This window comes from Solea solea, chromosome 20 (genome assembly GCF_958295425.1).
Source record: "Solea solea chromosome 20, fSolSol10.1, whole genome shotgun sequence".
Lineage (NCBI taxonomy): Eukaryota > Metazoa > Chordata > Actinopteri > Pleuronectiformes > Soleidae > Solea > Solea solea.
The window spans coordinates 8561770-8581092 of record NC_081153.1 but is presented as its reverse complement, the minus strand read 5'-3'; the positions used below and the strand labels follow the sequence as shown (position 1 = coordinate 8581092).

General features: G+C 40.2%; 1 protein-coding gene across 1 annotated transcript in view; it reads right to left on the bottom strand.

Annotated features, from left to right (window-relative positions):
- myo1g (myosin IG) overlaps positions 1-19323 on the bottom strand; it is a 45002-nt gene that overhangs the window by 24219 nt on the left and 1460 nt on the right. Inside the window, exons 2-18 of the mRNA XM_058619308.1 lie at positions 17883-17979; positions 14188-14396; positions 12901-12994; positions 12528-12693; positions 11504-11557; positions 11263-11358; positions 11060-11176; positions 10505-10711; positions 10237-10382; positions 10036-10150; positions 9715-9885; positions 8052-8122; positions 4302-4376; positions 4026-4158; positions 1934-2100; positions 1118-1325; positions 396-619 (exon numbers count right to left, since the gene is read on the bottom strand). Of these exons, the coding sequence (XP_058475291.1) occupies positions 396-619; positions 1118-1325; positions 1934-2100; positions 4026-4158; positions 4302-4376; positions 8052-8122; positions 9715-9885; positions 10036-10150; positions 10237-10382; positions 10505-10711; positions 11060-11176; positions 11263-11358; positions 11504-11557; positions 12528-12693; positions 12901-12994; positions 14188-14396; positions 17883-17979 (2350 nt within the window). The remainder of the gene's footprint in view (positions 1-395; positions 620-1117; positions 1326-1933; positions 2101-4025; positions 4159-4301; positions 4377-8051; positions 8123-9714; positions 9886-10035; positions 10151-10236; positions 10383-10504; positions 10712-11059; positions 11177-11262; positions 11359-11503; positions 11558-12527; positions 12694-12900; positions 12995-14187; positions 14397-17882; positions 17980-19323) is intronic.

The window sequence follows — 19323 nt, the reverse complement described above, 5'->3', positions numbered from 1 at the left end:
GTCCCACCACAGTTAAAACACACTGTTTTAACTTTTAGTTTTTTGTTTTTTTTTACTTTTTATTACATTTCTCATAACATTAAAGATCTCTAACTTGTTAAGTTTGTTTGTTTTGTTCAGCTGCTGTGCTGTAGATGCACATGTAGCGCTGTTTGCATGAGCTAGAATGCTATCACATGCTCAGACTGTTGTCAATAAAGCTAACTCTGTCTTTTTTATGGTCTAAAACATACAAAACGTCAAACCTTTATTTAAGTATCAAGTATCTACACATTAAGTTGTTGACATTTATTTATTTTATTGCCTTGCGTGAGCTTTTATGTCTTTTTAATCTTCTGTACACTTCGTTCTTTGAGTGATTTATGGTGTTGGAGTTTTGTTTTGTAGGGTCTGACCTGCGATGCAGCATGACAGTATTGTTGTGAAACTGGGACAGAGCTGCAGGCGGGGTCGGCCACTCGACACTCTTTCCGTAGTCGGCCATAGTTCGCACATTAGCGAACCTCTGCACCACCTCCCAGAAGTGAGCCTTGACCTTGTAGCGTTTATAGCAGCTCATGATGGTGTAGATGGCCCTCATCCTCTGACACCTCATCCGAGCTAAAGCACCACGCCAAACCTTAGAGTTTTGAGAAAAAGAGGGACGCATTAAAGAGCAGGACGATGTCCCGCTGAGTTGGAGACAAACTTACGCTTCAGTTATAGAATCAGACTCTGCACAGTCATCAAAGTAGGTCAGGGAAAGGAGAGAGGAGAAGGATTTCTCACTGAGCAAGCAAAGTAATTGACTTTAATGTAACTATACTCTGGATCTCATTAATTCTCCCAATTATTGTTAGAGGAAATTAGGATTCATGCTGGCAGATGAATTTCAGTGAGTCATTACCAGGAGCCACATATTCATGAGGCTGTGGGGCAAACTGCCACCTCCGTTTTAAAACCCAGGAGCCTAACGTTTGAAAGTGGAGGAGATAATGTTGTGGATGATTAACTGTGATCACAAGATTCCAGCTCCACGTGAAGTCAAATTAAGTCTCTGTGACGATTAATTCTGTCTCTCACATCGATACATACCCATTATATTATGAGCAAGGGTTTAAAAATGACAGCAAATTACCTTTTGCAGGAAGAGCACCAGGATGGGGATGAGTGTAGCTCTCTCCTGTTCCAGGGTGAAAAGAGAGCGTGGTGTTCGGACAAACAGCTTGGTGTGCCCGTACGCCACGTCGTCCTGGAAACCATGCTGGGTGACGATGGCCTCCACCGCTTCCCTGTCGGAGGCCATCAGGTGGTTTGGCCAGGTGTACTCGCATGTCATTTTATACCTGGGAAATAAGTCATATTTTATGAACAAAACAGTGCTATTCAATATCTTTGGTTTAATCTACAGGGATAAACGATATCATAAAATTACTACTTGTCAGTTTACAACTTTGAAATCAATTTATTGGTTATGGTTATTTGCATTACAGCACTTTTTTTTTAATGAAATCCAAATTTTCTTCATGGTCTTTTTAATAGATTATTTCCACAAATTATGCCATCTCAATACCTGGAGTGCTCTCAGAAAGATACGTTTTTCTGCATTTGTGTATTAAGACAGTCTAGTTTCACTTTATTATGTAAATTCTCTTTAAAAATCAGTGAACAGCATCTAGTTTGAACTTTCTGTTTCCTACGGTTAACAGAGAGGATCGTGTGTAACAGTTCTTCATTGTCAAATGAAATTTGTTGAGTGATCACTTGTGAAAAGTTCTATTGGGTCAAAAAGAACTTCCTTGTATACCTTATTCATAATTCCTTAAATATCCCTAATTTGAAGATATGACTTATGGATTTCTATGAGGATTCCATATACTTCCTTATAATTGTAAAGGATCTATAGAGGAGAATGAAGACAGAGCTGAAATCCTGAGGAAATTTTGTTTCTTACCGCTGCAGGAAGCGAGCGTAAGGCTGCCTGTAGGCGAAGCCCGCCCTGCGCACCCTCACGTTCTCCAGCAGGCCGAGGTACGCCACCTGGTGCTGGCAGCGAGCATCGTCAAATAACACCGGTGACTTCATCTCGTTGGGCTTTATGCAGCGCACATAGTAAGGCTCCTGGAAGACGGAAGAAGAGAAAAGCAAAATAATTTAGCATTTAGGACAATTATTCAGTTATTAAACTGACTTTTAATAATTAAAACTAGGGATGAGCTGATTAGACACTTAGTATCGGTCAGATACTGGTCAAAATCACTGGATAGGATGTTGGAAAGATGAAAATGTGAAAACTGATACAATCAGGATTTTCAAGAAAGTAAAATAAGCTGAATTTCTGGGAAACTGTTTTTATTTTTCGTCCTAAAAAGAAAATATAATCTTCGCAAGCCAATAATAAGTTAAAACAATGCTTTGCATGAAATAACAACAACTCCTGGTACTACTGGTGTGTATTAAAATGTGGAATATAGAAATAAAATTCACTATCACAGATTGTTGTGTTTGTGCAAATACAAGAAATTATATGGTATAAATTCTTAAATTCAGCTCGATCAGATAAGTTAGGAAGACAGATTTCTGACATAACAGAATTTCTTTGCTTGTTTTAAGTACAATTTAAATACATTTTGGTCAGTTTTGTCTAGTTTTTCTTTTCCATCCTTTTAAGACCCATAACAATCTGTAAGTGGTTGTAGATTTACAAGATAGTTGTAGTTCCCCCATTGGCAGATTATTTTTCTTAAAACAAGACAAATTTTATCTATTTAAGAATATTCAACAAACAAATAATAAAAGAAAAAATGGTTTCCTTTCATTTCTCCTGAGCCACACAAGGACAAGATAATACAACAGCCTGACAGCAGGCCATCCCAAAATAACAGCAGGAAATGTCAGACTTCAGCCAGTGAGATGAGGCCAAGAGAGGTGAGGAGCAGCAGCAGCACATGCTGTGGTCTCCCACCACCTCCTCCTTCTCTCCAGACTCCACACAGTCAGACAGGATGAGGACAAGCAACCTACAAAAACTGTCTGACACCAATAACCGGCACATGGCCACATGTGCATGTTTCTTCAGGACAGCTGCAACACGCCATCACTTTATCATGCAAGGTAACAAAACGTCGCAGAGACCTCAGAATAGACTATGACTCAGACAAATCAGCTTATAAGAAACATGTTTTTGTTTTACGTAACCTTTTTGAGGGGTTCAGATTAAGGATCTTGTTGGTAAAAGAGCAAAACTAAACTACAAAGTCAAAATAGTAACTGCAAACCAAATTGTGCACAATAGATATTGTAGTCTTTTATTAAATGTCATTGGAGCAAATGAGCATATTATGTCAGTATCTTAACAGTAATTAAATCTGAATCATGATATAAGAAAAACTCAACCTTAATGTGAGCCCCTAGCTAAGTTTGATACAGCTAGCTACCACAACGGATTAGCTCAAAATTCATGTATGATAATGTTCTTCAGTGACTTGTAATTCCCTTATGTGAATGTATTTAAGTGTTTGTGTATTGTGTTTAATGTATTTATATACAGTATATAAATTGAATTTGTAAGAAAAAAATAGCCAAAAGTGGCAGTTAAGCACCAATAGCTGGATGCTAACTGTTGTATCAGAAAAAGGAGCTAAACTCAGTGCTTTTCACTGCCTCGACTAGTGTAAATCAATGTTGATTAGCCTCAGCCATTGCTAAGCTGAACATTTTCTTATGTGTTTTCTGTAGTTTGAGATAGATTATGACTAAATGTCATTGTAGCAAATGAATGAAGAATAAGAAAAACTTATAACTTAAGTTATAAGTTAACTTATAACTTAAGTTATAACTTATTATTTAATACCTACCTACCTACCTTGAAACCGACTATAGGCCTACCTAAACATTTTTTCTCAACTTCACAGCTCTTACACTGACAGAATCAACTGATAGAACAGCTGTAGTTGATCTAAAAATTGCCAAACGACATCTGCAGCTTCCCCTCTGAGGTTAAATAAAAAGTTAAAGGAAGTCAATCATAAACTGAAACCACTGACCTTGCAGGCCAGTTTATCCACCAAGGCCACAATGGAGTTCTTGAAGAGGGTGGCGGCAGTCAGAGGTCGCTTAGTGACCTCGGTGATGCTCAGCTGACCATCTGGCCACATCTCCTTCAGCACTGGGTTGGAACTAGGAGAGAAAAAGAGAGAGATGGAAAGCATGCTGTTAACTGGGCTAGTGAGAGGGAGGGGTAAAAACTCTTATTTCCTCTTAACCCAGTTACTGAACTGTCAAGAACAACATGATTAAAATTTTGTGAATGTATTCAGCACCTGTTGTACATAAGACGCTTGAAATCTTGGAAAAGCAGGTCCTTGTTTTTGTCCAAAAAGCCCTCGACAGAATATCTGGAACAGAAATAGAGGCGAAAAGTGAGTGTAATTGGACAAAAGTAGTTCAGAAGAAGGTGGGAGGCCTCACTGAAGGGTCCTTAAGGTAAAGCAGAGGTGTCAGGATGCTACAAGTCAGACAGAAAACAACACTATTTGAAACAGCGAGTGCATGTCATTAAAAGGGTCACTATCATGACCCACTAACTGACTGTAGTCTGCACCGGATGATTCACGGGCCTCAGGCCAGAGGATTAGAATAATAGTCATACTGCTTAGATGATTTACAAAGTAGGAACATGGTGAAAAATCCCTTTTTTGGGGAAAAAAAATGTAAACACTTAATTGTCTACAAACTAATCTGTGTGGCTGTTTCCAAAATGCCTGGGGAAAGAGCCTGCTGTTGTACAAACACTGCCTCAAATCCTCACTCACAATTCAATTACATCTCACACAGTGTAAATACTTTAGGAAATAAAAAAAAAAGAAATAATACAGACAAAATGTGCAGACTCAGACACTACACCCGGCACAACACGAACAACAGCCAAGTACTTTATCTGCAATTAAATATTTGTTCAAACATATTTAAATATTGGAGAATTTTACAAATGTGGGCCTTAAACATTTGCTTCAGAGAAATACATAGTAAAGGCATCTGTTTTGAAGTTGCATGAAATGTTGTTAAAAATTCAAGTTCAGCTTTGGCATCAAAAGTAAAAACTCGTTTTTTGTACATTAACTGTGTCCACATACTGTATATTCCTGAGCTTGCCATTCATATAATGTATAACAAACCCAGTGGGAGATTGTCTGGGTCAGACGCTTTCACACCTTCACAAGCTGTTCTTGATGTGTTCTCACTTGGACGTTTTCTGCAAATTTACCTAAGGAGTTGGTAAGAAAAGTTCTGGAAAATGTTCCAAACTTCAGTGCATGTCTGAAAACAGCTTATTTCCCAATGTCAGCTGAAGCTGTCTCCTGATGGATGGATGGATGGATGAATGGATAATACTCTTAAAACTTCACTGCCATAGCATATTTCTTGGGGGATACTTTTAAATATGAAATAATTACTCTTACATTCAAGCCAATACTCCATGGGACTCTATGTCTCAGTATAATGGTGTTTTGAATCCCTACATTTTCCCTGCTGCACACAGGAGGTGATTTATTTTATGTCAAGACAGACAGAGGCAAGGAAAAAGCACAATGGTGAAAATGAGCTATAATGGCTATACGGCTGAAAACACCAATAAGCCTCAAGAGAAGTTTCTAAAACCGATCAGTTTGATGAGATATAATATGCTTCTAGCAACTGAGTAGCATGGGGTGGGGGTGAGGGACACCGAAAGACATACGTCATGTAGAGACCGCTATTATTATTATTTTTAATCATTATTATTATTATTATTATTTATTATTATTATTTTTATTTAATAATTTTTTTTAATAAACTTTAATAAATAATAATAAATTCTTCAGGGGGGTTAAAGTCACTTTCCACAACTGCTGCAAGTCCCAAACTCCAGGTATAGGTTCAGTATAGTATGGTATGTTTTCTTTGCATTTCCATCAGGAATAGTACCGAAATAACCAGCCAAACCAAACGTTCCATTCTTTGGCACCCTTCCCTTGGATTACCAGAGTAAAAGGGTGTGGTACGATAAGGGTGGTTCCACGAAAGTCAGCCGATTGAGCTTTTCCGATTGGGCCTTTGTGATCGGTGTTTCGTCAACACTGTCTATTCTCTTGCATCGTTCGTTGTCATTCCACTGGTACAACACCACACTATGTGGCAATAGAGCACAGCACACGTTCCGCCTACCAAGTGAAGATACCGTTTCTCAGTCGAAAAACACAAGCCTGACCCAGGACTTTACAATTCCAAATTGAACAGTACCATGATGACAGCACAGCATTACAAACACACAACACGTCACATGTCCTCTGCATGGCTCTCTGTTTGTGTCTGTGTCCTCGTCCGTCACAGCTGGATGCAAGGAAGCAGCGGTTGTCCATGATGACGGATGTGTCCCCTTTGGTCACGGACACCACAACCACCGGACCACATTCTGGGAAGCTCGATGAAGGAGCGAGCAACAAGAACACACGCTTCAACAACAACAAGCCACAGTGCTGGTTTTACAAGGACAGGACATTGGCTGGAACAGGACGGACAGGACAGGACATGCAGTGATAAAGGCAGAGGTTATCCAGAGACGTGGGGATGATTTAGAGGACGGTATACTCATGTGAAGGTCAAGGTTGGTGAGCAAGGCGAGTCAGGTGACACAAAGATGAGATTTCTTGTGATACAGAGTTGCGCAGCATAAGGGACAATGATATATCTAATGGCCGGTGAAAGTGCTGCATGAGCAGGCATTAATACTGCAGGGAATTAAAAATGTGGACAGAGAAGAGAGTCAGGTGAGCTTTGCAGTACAGGAGAAGAAAGAAAAGGAGGGGCAACAAAGTAGGTCAAAGCTTGTGATGGCGCAGGGATGTTTTGGTGAGAGGAGGTGGAGGAGGATAGACTGGGATAGGATGGGACAGGCGATGATGGGGGGCCAGTGCCGTCAGAAAGCAAGGCATGAGCGGTGACAGCTCAGCTGAAGTGACCTCAGACGTGGCCCCGAGACGCGCTGAAGCCCGGTGATGAGGACAGGTAGTGACGGGGCCGAACATCTGTCATTATCGCTGCAGGTCTGTCACACACACTCTTGTATGGACCGTCAGGTTCACGCTGGCCGTGGTGGAATGTACAGAGAAGTACATTTAAAACAATAACAAGAGGGAAAATGAACCTAAAACACCACTAATAACAATTTTTTTTCCACTTGGAACCAATAAAAAAATACACGACCATAAACTATATTAAAGCCAAATGTAAAACCTAAATAAATAAATTGTGCCAATAAATACAGTTAACACTTCTACAATCAATATCTGCGGCCTCCCTGAATTAGTGATTTGCAGCAAACGCTTGTTAGAAGAATGGTCAAGGAGAAAAAAGAGACTCAAAGAGAGAAAATTAACCAAAAACCACAATAACAATAATTAATATTTGTAGTAACTGTATATGAGAGCTACAGCATATGAGCTTCAGAAATTGATTTAATTGCTGATTCTGAGATTACATCTCATCATCAGCTGACTCCATCCCACCACCTCCTCCTCCTCCTCCTCCACATTCCATGTTCCCTTGACACATTAACATCCTTCCCCTCACTAGACTGAGGCCAGTACACGTGAGCATTGAGGATCTTCTTGCCCAGAAGTCACAGAGGGTGACTGACTGCTGACTGTTAGCCAGGAGTACCCATCTGGCCTCACTGCCACTTTAAAATCCACTGAACACATTAGGGAAGTGGAGCATCGATGAAGGAGGAACACACACACTGTTTCATCGCCACTCAGTGACTCATAAACAGAAAAACCATAGACTTCAACATCAGAAAAGGATAAAAGCTAAAAAAGCCTCATTTATCATACAAAAACAATCACAAACCTTGAATCTCAATCTCAATATTAATAAAACTAATAGTTTTATTAATATTTCTTCACATTCCCGTAATAACCTTAATAAATGTTTGTATAAATAATGCAAAAATCATCCCATGGTGCCCCTTTCAATAAGATTATAAAGGTTTAGCCTCCAGCATATGAACAGAGCATGTATATGAGACTCACGTGACGTCTCCAGCATAGTGGCGAACACGAAAGTGTCTCTGGAAGTCCAGGGTTTTGTCCGTGGGGCTCAGCTGGGTATGAGGAGAAGGTTGTGCAAGTGTTAATAGAGGGAAAAACTCTCATTAAATGTATTTTTAAATAACACATGTACAGGAAAATAACACAGATGTCGACTTTAAAACCATTTGTAGCCACTGTTGTTTGAATTAATTTTTCAATAGTTGGTTTTGTGATTGAACAAAGGAACAGACTGAAACTCAAGGTTAATATTAATGTTTGTTTATCTTCAGTCTATCATATACTATATATTCTCTTCTCTTCTATCTTGATTTGTAAAACAAGTCTGAGCTCTGAATATTAGAGAAACTCTGCTCTCTACTGGCAGCAACACAAAACTGCACCTGTGTTAGTGTCTTATTTTTAACACTTGTGTATTTTAAAACAATATTTAATATAATAAATGTTCTCCAAGACACACGTACATTTTTAGCTGATTTATTTATTTTCATGGTTCTGAATGTGATGTGTGTCAGCTCATCATCAGTCATTCACAGTGGTGCCGCCTCTGTGGACTCGATGTGTTTACGACCTAAAGTGCCTCTCATTTAAAGTGTGAAACAACTTCTGTCACTAAGTTTTTTCTGAAAATGGTGACATTTGTGGCTTTGGCTAAAAATAAGATTTCCCCATTTCGGGTTTTTTTCCCCCTCACAGTTCCTGTAATAGTCTGAGGATATGTCAACAAAGAATTACCACTTCCTAATATAAGAAAATTCAAATATCTTTTTTTTTTTTTAACACGCTAAAAACAGAATGTAAAAATGTGATCATAAATTGGTTAACCATCATTTAAAGATGTCTTTGACTTTGTCCGCTCAGCAGAATGTGTTACGTACCACTTTGTCACATTTGGTGATGAAAAAGGTCTCTAAGTGTTTAAAAAAAACATGTTTCAAATCATGTAAACTTCAGTAAATATCACTGTTTGTCACTGTTTGTACGAATATTAACGTAAAAGACTAAAATCACAGGCGACATTTCCACCTTTTTGGCGTCAGTTCAACAACATACTGTATACAAACAGAGCTGGTTTAGCCAGTCCTGCTCTCTGTCTCCCTTTGCATCTATCAGTGGTACTGCAGCCTCTTCTACTTTATTTCTCATTTTTAAATAAAGTGTTTGAGGTTTTCTGTTTTTCTGTGTGTTTTTACATTGAGACACATTTTCAGGACAAAGCGCTGAGATAGCTAGCAAACTGAAGACAGTAGTGTAGAGCACACGTAGTTTTAGCACCATCAATTTAAATCTGAAGGCGGAACTGGGAGTGAATTTACCTCCAAATTGCCTGAGTAATGGACAGAAACATATCTCGCCTTGTGTTGTTTTTATTATTTACGCGAGTGGCCGCCATCTTGGCTAGCCATCTAGACTCAGTGAATTTTGACGACAACTGGAACACACCATTCATTCACAAGTGAATGGTAAACCGTTGTTAAGGAACGTCGAGGATTTTTATACCGTTTGAGCTCAGCCACTATTTTCTGACATATATAATGTAATTATTATTCTGTGATTGTGGAGAAGCTGACGTGTTAATGACAGAGTCGTTCATATGAGGGGCAGAGACGCAGCTCCAAACTTTAACGCCGAGGGCTGTTCTCACCTTGCGGGACGTGTAGTGGGGGTGTTGGGCCAGTTTGGTGTCCATGCTGTCCAGGCAGACAGTGTCTGTGACGTTACCCACAGTGAGACAAGCCTCGTCCAGGATGGAGATGATGCCTTTGTGCGGCTGCTCCACCAGATCCACGATGATCTGGTTGTTGAAGTAGTCGATCTGTGTGAACGGCACAGAAACAAGCCAGTGTTTATGGATTACCATTCATGTTTGGGATCCCTAACAAAGACCTAACAACATCGAGAAACTAGGAATAACTGTGTTGATCTCTGAACTGTCGACGCCATTTTGTTAGCGTTTGTCTCTCACATGTTGCCAGGTGATTCCCTCTCTCTGATATTCGCCCTGCTCCTGTCGGAGGATCAGCTCGATGAAAAGCTGCTGCAGCTTCTCGTTGCAGTAGTTGATGCAGAACTGTTCGAAACTGACAGGAACACGACAAAGACACAAAAGCTCTTCTGTTACCTCCGTCAACCATGAATCATGTATGAAAAAGACAAAAAATATTACCTGTTGTTCTCAAAGATCTCAAAGCCGTAGATGTCCAGGACTCCGATTACTGTGTTTTTCCCATGAAGTACTGGGTTGTAGTTTTTCACTTCAATGACGGTGTTGATGCGGGCGACGATCCAGCCAAACAGTCTTTCATAAAGAGCCTGCAGCGAGTAAAGTGTGTGTGTGTTAACAATGCATCCTTACACTAAATGATTCTAAATGACAAAAACATGAATCTCGTCCCGTTCATTTGCTCTGTCAAAATTAATCCAGTCATCAGAACCTTGGCAAAAGCGTCCCGTCCGAAGCAGGCCTGCTGCTCCGTGTGACCTTTCTCGATGACCTCGCGGCCCCCGGTGGCAACAGTTCGGTACAGCAGGCTCTTTGTGACGCTCTCTGGGTCTGTGGCCATCAGCTCAGCAATGTGGTTCACAGCCTCCAGGCCCACGATCTCAACACTCTCACCGTCGCTCTCAAACTGCATATTTCCCTGAAGGAAAGAAAGAAAAGAAAATTCAACTATAAGAAGTGAAACTGTATGAGTTTTAGAATTATTGAAGGTCCGTTTATCGGTATTTAAAGCTGTAAATCGTCTTGGGCCTTCATATTTATCTCACTTCAGTATGTGACTTTTTTTGTTTGTTTTTGGGTTATATTTTTGGGGAGGCCTCTTTTGTATATATATATATAAATATTGTACACACACACACATATACAAATATACATATATATATATATACACATATATGTGTATATTTAAGTTTGAGTCCCCGTCGTCTAAATCCTTTTGTATGAGCTTTAAAATGTCATATGTTTATCAGACTGTGCTGTAACTTACCAGCAGAAGAATGGAGGCCAGGATCTGGTAAATTGAGTCAATCTCATCATTTGTAAAGCCGATAACTTCCAGTGCACTCCTGACTGCTTTGTGGCTCGTGTGATCATTGTTCGAGGTCTGAAGAAACAATGAACAATGATGAAAATATGATTCTAACTCTGGACTTTGGCAACGGAAATCGTAAAATGTAAAACACAACTCACAGTTGTTGCTGCTCCCTCTCTGGTGAACGTATAAACAGCAGGGTCGTTCTGCAGGTGAAGTGACTGCAGCATTTCATTAGAGCCTCCACGCAGCAACTACACAAACAAAAACAGACACACAAGTTAAAACGGACCTTCATACCTGTACAGTTCATCTGCAACACTGGACTGTTCGTTTGGACATGAGTATAATCGTGTGTCATCTGTGAGTTTTGTCACAGCAGCACTGATGAGACTTTACCTGGTAAAATGAGTGGAAGTTCCTCTCACCCCCCTGCTGATGAACCACCCTGGACTTTAAGAGGAAAACAGCAAAACATTACATTCATTTTCAAAAGAAACACGGCATCATTTCAAGAAATGTCTTCATATACAACCAGTACAGAAATACACCAAAAAATGGAGAAGAAGAAGGTGTGAAGCTTGTTTCATATCCTGGGCGAGCAATTGTTAGCAATACCAGTTGGTAGCAACCTCTACACAGTTTTTTGTGCACACAAACTGTGTAGCAACAAATAAAAATGAAACATTTTGTCATACACAACAGAAGTTGACTGCATGTGTGAATGCGAGAGTGAATGGTTGTTTGTCCTGTGATGGACTGGTGACCTGTCCAGACAGTGTGCGACCTCGTCTTTCATTCTATTTCAGCTGGGATTGGCACCAGCTCCCCATGACCCTCATGTGGAGGATAAAGCGGTAGAAAATGAATGAATGACTAAACGTAAATAAGACGTACGGACAGAGCAGAGGGATGAGCTGTCAGATGTCAAAATCTACCATTTATCTACAGAAACCCTCTTTTCTCAGCACTTCAGTTGTTTAAATTCTTCAAGAAAAATAGACCATGTCCAGGAGAGTGTGTGTAGCAGTTTAAAACTGATGGCTGCCAGGGCAACGGCACCACTGAGGAACAGTGTGGTTATTTCTGCCCTCTGAGAAAGAATCATGGCACCATCATTCACACCGACTCCGAGCGCCAGACGGTTCTTCAGCGGAGAGAATAAATGCAGCAGCATGGAGAGCAGCCCCCCAGGTGAACCATTCATTAACACAGAGCAGCAACAGCAGCCGCACACCGGCTTCACAGACGCGTCTATTCGCGGATCTTCCCTCACACCTCTTTGTCTTTGCCTCGTGAAACATTCATGGTCGGGGGAAAAGTACATGAGCAGAACTTTTTCTCTTTTGTTTTGCAGGTTATTGGACACGTGAAGGTCTCCAGTCTAAAGTGTAGGACCCTCCATCATCCAACCTCCACTCACCTTCTCCAGTAGGTAGTTGTTGATGTGTCCTCCGGTGGGTTCGCCGTTGAAGTTGAAGTTGATGTCCATGTACTTGCCGAAGCGGCTGGAGTTGTCGTTGCGATTCGTCTTGGCGTTCCCGAAGGCCTCCAGCACACAGTTGGACTTGAGCAGCACATTCTTCACGCTGATTTATCACGTAGATTTATCGCGGGCAGCCGTTGATGGAGGCAAGCGAGGAACAGAAGAACGTGAGATGATTTGTGGGAGCATGAAACCCTCACAATCTAATAATTTATTTGGGTTACATTTGGAGCAACATTTGAGTTCATACCTCTGTCTTAAAAAAATCATACATGATCAGTCATGACCTTAAAATGGCAGCACTGCTCACCTCTCGACCTCTGCCCTCTGACTCGGGTTGGTGATGGCTGCTATGTACTGCATGATGTATTTACTTGCTTCTGTTTTTCCCGCACCACTTTCACCTGAAGGACAAAACACAAAAACTCAGAAAAACAGCATCCTAACAGCTGCATGTATTAACTAAACTTACAAGTCCAGTATGTGTGAAATAGTAACATCTATTGGTGAGACTAACCTCTGTCTAACCAAGCGTTTAAGGTAACAATGGTTATCTTTGTGAACCAGAAAGTATTTCGTTCTTCCTTTTTTAATCGCAAATTTACGCTTAAAAACACAAACTCTGGCTAGTTTGTCCACTCAGGCTGCCGTATAACCCATGTGTGTTCCAGGTTCCTCCTGAAGACCAATAGCCACCAGGGGGTGAAGTTTATTCTAGTTCTCTCTTGACTTATAACACCAGTAAACATTTTCCTGAGGAGTTGAATTTGCGATTCTGAAGGCTTTAAAACAAGAGTTCAGATACTTAAGTGTGCTCAAAATGGCCGCCTTCTTAATGCGAGGCATTTACCTAATGCACATATAAAAAGATTATTCTATGGCTCCAGAAAGAAAAAAACAAGTACTGTGAGCTCAAATATTAGGTGAATAAAGGTCTGAGGTACAGAAGCTGGGACAGAATGTCTTTAAATAGAAGTCATGTTTTCATCATGAGAGTCAATTAAAAATGATAAAGGCCTCAGAGAACTGTTGCTAGGAGACCAACCACAATGTTCTCTCATCTATACCTGGAATAAATACATAGAAAAAGCTGAAAGAAATGGCATCATTCATATGTTGTTTTTTCAATGTTTGAGGCCATTCAGTGAATCATTTGTGAGAAGGAGGAGAGAGACAGACAGACAGACAGACAGATGACATGGAGCCAAGAATCTGAGCTGCTGTGGGAAAGACTGAGACTTTGGAACGTGCATTTAACCGAGTATGACCACATATCTCGAACTAAAGTGTTAGGTTTAAATTCCATTTCTCTCTATCATTTTGTTTTCACTATTGTGACCCAAATCACAACATGTACAGGAAGCTATGAATCAACTACTTGAAGAACAATCAATAACGTGACAAAAACGTCATCAATAAAGCCACGGACTGATGGCTGTTGTCATGTCAGATAATATAGCAAAAGAGTTCTAACATGTAAAACAGTGAAGATCTAAACTACTATCTCTTTCATATGTTGAGCAGGTTTCACATGAAATCTCCCACAGTTTTGGTTTGTTCCACTGAGAGAGGAAGTGAGACTCTGCCAGTGACAGACCTGATATGACGATGCACGTGTCTTTGGCTCTTCTCTTCATGGCCTTGTAGGCTGCGTCAGAGACGGCGAACAGGTGAGGGGGGTTCTCATACAGCTCCCGGCCCCGGTACGCATCGATGGTTTCTTTGCCGTAAACGTCCATCTGTCTGTAAGGATTGACAGAGACGACCACTTCTCCGATGAAGGTGTAGATGCGACCCTTCTCAAACCTGTCCCCAAAAATAGACAACATGATTAGAATCTACATTACAGTATAAAATGTACATGTGAGAGTGTGTGTGGGTGTTTCATTTATTCAACCACTCATTTCAGGAAAGAGAACATTTGCTCATGGTTTCACACCACCCATGACCCTCAAGATGACGGTTCTACAAAATGATCATGCATTGTTGTCATATGTGGCTGACAGGAAGTGACACAAGTGTGTCGGTGTGTGTGTGTGTGTGTGTGTACTCCGAAAGCAGGAAATGAAGACTTGTGGCTCAAAGGGCGTTGTTGAGCTGGGAGGAGTGAAAATGTCATGACACACTAATCTTACCGCAACACAAAATGCTAACAGTAACTGTGTGTAAGTATGTGTTATAGTAACCAAACAATGGGCCAATATGAAGAGAAAGAATGGTGATCTAATGCATGATGCCTTAGTTTGATGGATACATCGAGGTCGGCTGAGAAATGCCACCTTGTCTTTGTGTTCAGACGATGCAACTAACCCTGGATTACCCCAATGTTTGGAATACGGGAATATCTAGGCAGACTTAATCTGCTGATGCGTGAAGTGGGGAAAAAAACATCTATTTATTTAAATATTTTGTCTAAATTTGAATGATCAAAAGCTGGGCTTGTGTTTCACATTTCTGCCAACATTTACAGTGTATTAAGATCAGGGGCCTCAAATTTAAATGACCTTGGGTTCACCAAGCATCTAGTCTGGTCAGTTGGGGTCCAAGTCAAACTTTCTTGGAAAAAACCCCATAAAGCATTAAAACATATTTATGATATTTGTGATGGCAGATATATACCACACAATTTCAAAATAAAAGCATCTGTGTTGACAGTAAAAATGTATTTACATTTATATCAACTGCATTATGACTTGATATTATGTAAGTGGTGGACCACATGATACTGACTTGAGGGCCACATGAAGCCTGCGGGGTGTGAGTTTGAGACCTCTGATCTAGGTTATCCTTAACATTTCCCACAATGACTTAAACTTCAAGCACGCAGTCTAGTGAAGTTAAGTGAATATAACTAAACATTCATCTTCTTTCGGCCTCTCCCCTTTAGAGGGCGCCACAGCGGATCATCAGCCTGACAAATGTTTTCGTTGTCAACAATGAAAATGAAAAGCTCCAGACACTAGAAACAAACGCGAGAACGAGGGAATGTCACATAGTGCAGCCTGAGAAATTATTATTCTAAACCATAACAATATAAAATGGGACAGATAATATAAACAGAGAACTGACATCTCAGGAGAACATCTCACTATGCTAACTAGTAAAAGGAAGCATGACTGAAATTGATAATATTGCTTTTGAGGTTTCCTCTGAGGAAGAGCTGGATTTGGCTCAGAAAAGAGAAGTGACCGCTCGTCTCCTTCCTGGTTAGTCACTGAACAAAAGCATCATTCACTGTGACTAATAAATGTAGCTGAACGTGAACACTTATAGATTTGAAGTCAATTCTGTACTGGAAGGAAAGACATATAAATATGCGGCTCCTTTTTTACTGGAACTACTTCAAAACTTAAAGGACCAGTGTGTATATGTATATATATATATATATATATATATATATATAGATGATGTGCTGGCTGTATGTTTTAATAGTTGTAACACTGTCCTCTCTACAAATCTAGAGAGATTAGCTCAGGACAAACATGTTAGCATTTAACCACCTGAGTATGAGACATTTTTCTCGTTTCATTCCTTCTTTCTAAAGCTTTAAGGCTACAAGCCACTAATGCTAAAAACTACGACATTTCCATGTAAAAACAGACGTCATGTAAATCGTTAAAGCTTTTAAAGCAGCTAACAGAAGTAAAGCTTGACCGCCTGCTTACACTGCTAAACTGCTAAAAACTCTGAACGTATAAATGTGATTTGATTATAGTTAGCGCTTATATTTAAAAAGCTGCATAATATGGTTTGATTAGCTAGTGCTTGTGTTAATATAGCCACATATGGTGATTTGATTAGTTGGCGCTCGCGCTGCCACAATGAAAGTGTAAAATGTTTCTACTTCTGTCTGAAAAACATACCCACAATGCAGTTCATTTAAAGTCTGTCAGCAGCATTTTGGCCTGTCAAGTCATAAAATAAAAAGTTATTTTATGTTTTGAAGTTATTACACGGTTTCAATCAGCACCAGATAAGTTTTAACAGGTGACAGTATGAAAAAAAAGATTATTCACTGTGGTTAAACCAGTGGAACTACATATGTGGAAAAATGTTAATTGAGGGTCTTGAAGAAGAAAGAATGCAGCTACAGTTTATCTCATGTTATTTCTGCTTCTAGGTAAAGATCTTGTGAGGACAACAAGGAAGTGAGAATGAAAAAGGCAGTCAATGCCTTTTACCAAAGCCGAGTGTAAAATACCAAATTTCCCCAAACAAAACCAGGAAAGAAAATAACACTTTCACTGTGACGGGTGTTTTCTAGAAACCGTTGTTGTGTTTTGGTACAATTTGCTTGACATGACAACCACTGTGATGTGGTGATGATCCAATCAACCACATGTTAACATGTAAACCCTGAGGCTGAGCGGGAAAAATAACCTCATGATTCATCCTTGTATCTTCAGTCAGGTTAAAGCTTCAGTACGTAACTTTAGGTGATTTTTCCCCCCACTTGTTTTTCTTTTCATGTTTTTGATGTCACTCGGCATCTGTTTGGTCTGAAATAGGCTCTCTCAAATAAAACATCATCATACCTGACTGAGGGAGTGTTTGGATGTATACAGCAGCAGAGCAGACTACTTAATGACTCTGCTAAAGGTTTTTTGAGCAGCAGAATTTTAACTTCTGAAACTTTTAATCAACACTTATTTATGTTTTCATTCAAACTCCAACCTATTAGCAGTCTCTAGGTTACTAAGGCAAAGCTGCATCTGTCTTGACATGAAACAAATCACTTCCTGTGTGCAGTGAGGGAATGTCACCAGCTGACACAAGATCTAATCACTGTTATACTGAGAACTATACTGAATTTAAGTTGAGTTATGATTTCAAACAAGAAATACCAAGTACAACCAACTAGCAAGTTTAAACAACTACTTTTTTTTTTACAGTGTTGCCGGACAAATTGTGTCTCAGTATAGCAGTGTTTAGATCTTGTGTCGCACGGTGACATACTCACACAGGAAGTTATTTGTTTCATGTCAAGACAGAGACAACTTTGTGTTAGTAAAGTGAGACAACTGCTAACAGGTTTGTAACCACTTTCACTACTTTCTTTTTACAGTGAATGGTTTGAATGAAAGTAGTGGTAAATATTAAAGAGAAAAGACCTTAAAGGGTTTCAGAGACATCTGAGCAGGACTGTAACAGCCAACTTAAGGAAAAAATATGAAATAGAAATAGAAATATGAAGCTTTGCCTATCATACAGAGAGTACACGTGAAGCGTGAACCTCTGCATCTCTGACACCCGGCTGCTTCCTCTCCTCTCTAACAGGACCTCAGGCCTTACCTCAGCTTCAGATTCTCCATAAACTGCTCCATCGTCACCTCATCCAGGAGCACAAAGTCTGACTTCCCAAACTCCAGGCCCTCCAGCTCCGCCATACCTGCGTTTAACCCGGCAAACACGCCAAAAAGAATCAGTCAGACAAGATACAGAGGAAGAGAAAGCAGCTCAAGGAAGAAGAAAGAGAAGTAAAGTCGACTTCTGGGGCCCGGTAGTGTGTGCGTGTTGTGGGCGTGGAAGTGGTGGAATCAAGGGTGTGCTTAGTCAAGTCACACAGAACTGTGGTTTACAAGCTGCAGCACGTCATCCTGCCCGTCAGCCTATGCCCTCACGCTGAAAAGACTGAATGTAAAAAGGCTGCCGTCTATCTTTAAAAAGCTTCTGCATCCTCTTCTGTCCGTCTGTTTCTTCCTGCCACAAAACCTCCATGTTTCTGAACCCTAAACTCTCTCTCGCTTCTTCTCAGCCTTGACTTGTGCAGAATGTTTGTGCGAAAGTCGGTTCTTCCCAGATGCAGGAGCCGACATGTGTGCCAGCAGAGTTAACCTTGCAAACTTGAGGTTATAGGAAAAAGAAAAGTGGCCTTTATCTCATGGGAAGGATCGAGGCATTTTTCTAAACTTAACATTGGCATCGACAACACAACGTGTCCCTCAGGGGTTTTTTGCTCTCAACTTCAGGTTCCCAGCCCTGTTTGGATACTGGAGCCAAAAAGGTGGTTTTTTTCATGTCACACAAAAGCTAAGCGTGTCTTTGTGTGTGTGTGTGTGTGTGTGAGGTGAGTTCAGGCAGCATACAGGAATGCTGACGAAGGATTTCCTAATCCTTATTCACACCACTTGCTGTTTTTTCTTGAAACCACAAGCATAATTTGTTTTTGCTTTATACACAAAAATGTTTTGTTTTCTATACAACTTTGAATAAACATATACCACATTACATCCTAACAAATATTTTATCTACTCACTGACCACATAGGTTTCTCAAAAAGGGGGGGAAAGGAGAGGAACAATTCAGTACAAGCACCCTAACCCTAACCCAGTAAAAAAAAAGGGATGTAACATAAGCACCAGATGGAAATAGGTGCCAAAATTGTAAAACTGTAGTTGTGGCTCATAAATGCTAAGTAATGCTGGAAATCCTGGCCTTCTGTACCTTTAATCACAAAAACAAGAGTTAGAGATCCTTTTATTCAACGACTTATAGTAAAAACTGAAAAACTAAGAAGAAAAACCCCCTTCTGTCATGTTTTCTGCATTGTAAATGTTAGTGGATCACTGTGCCTTTAAAAAGCTTTCAGAACACCGACGAGTTCACACACAGTTGAGCGTTTCAACATCAAATGTCACAGTAAAGAAAAGAAAACAACAAAGCGGCTGCTCTGACATGTTTGAGCAGCGAACGCTTATCTGTCCAACAACAGACGAGGGACACAGCTCACAAG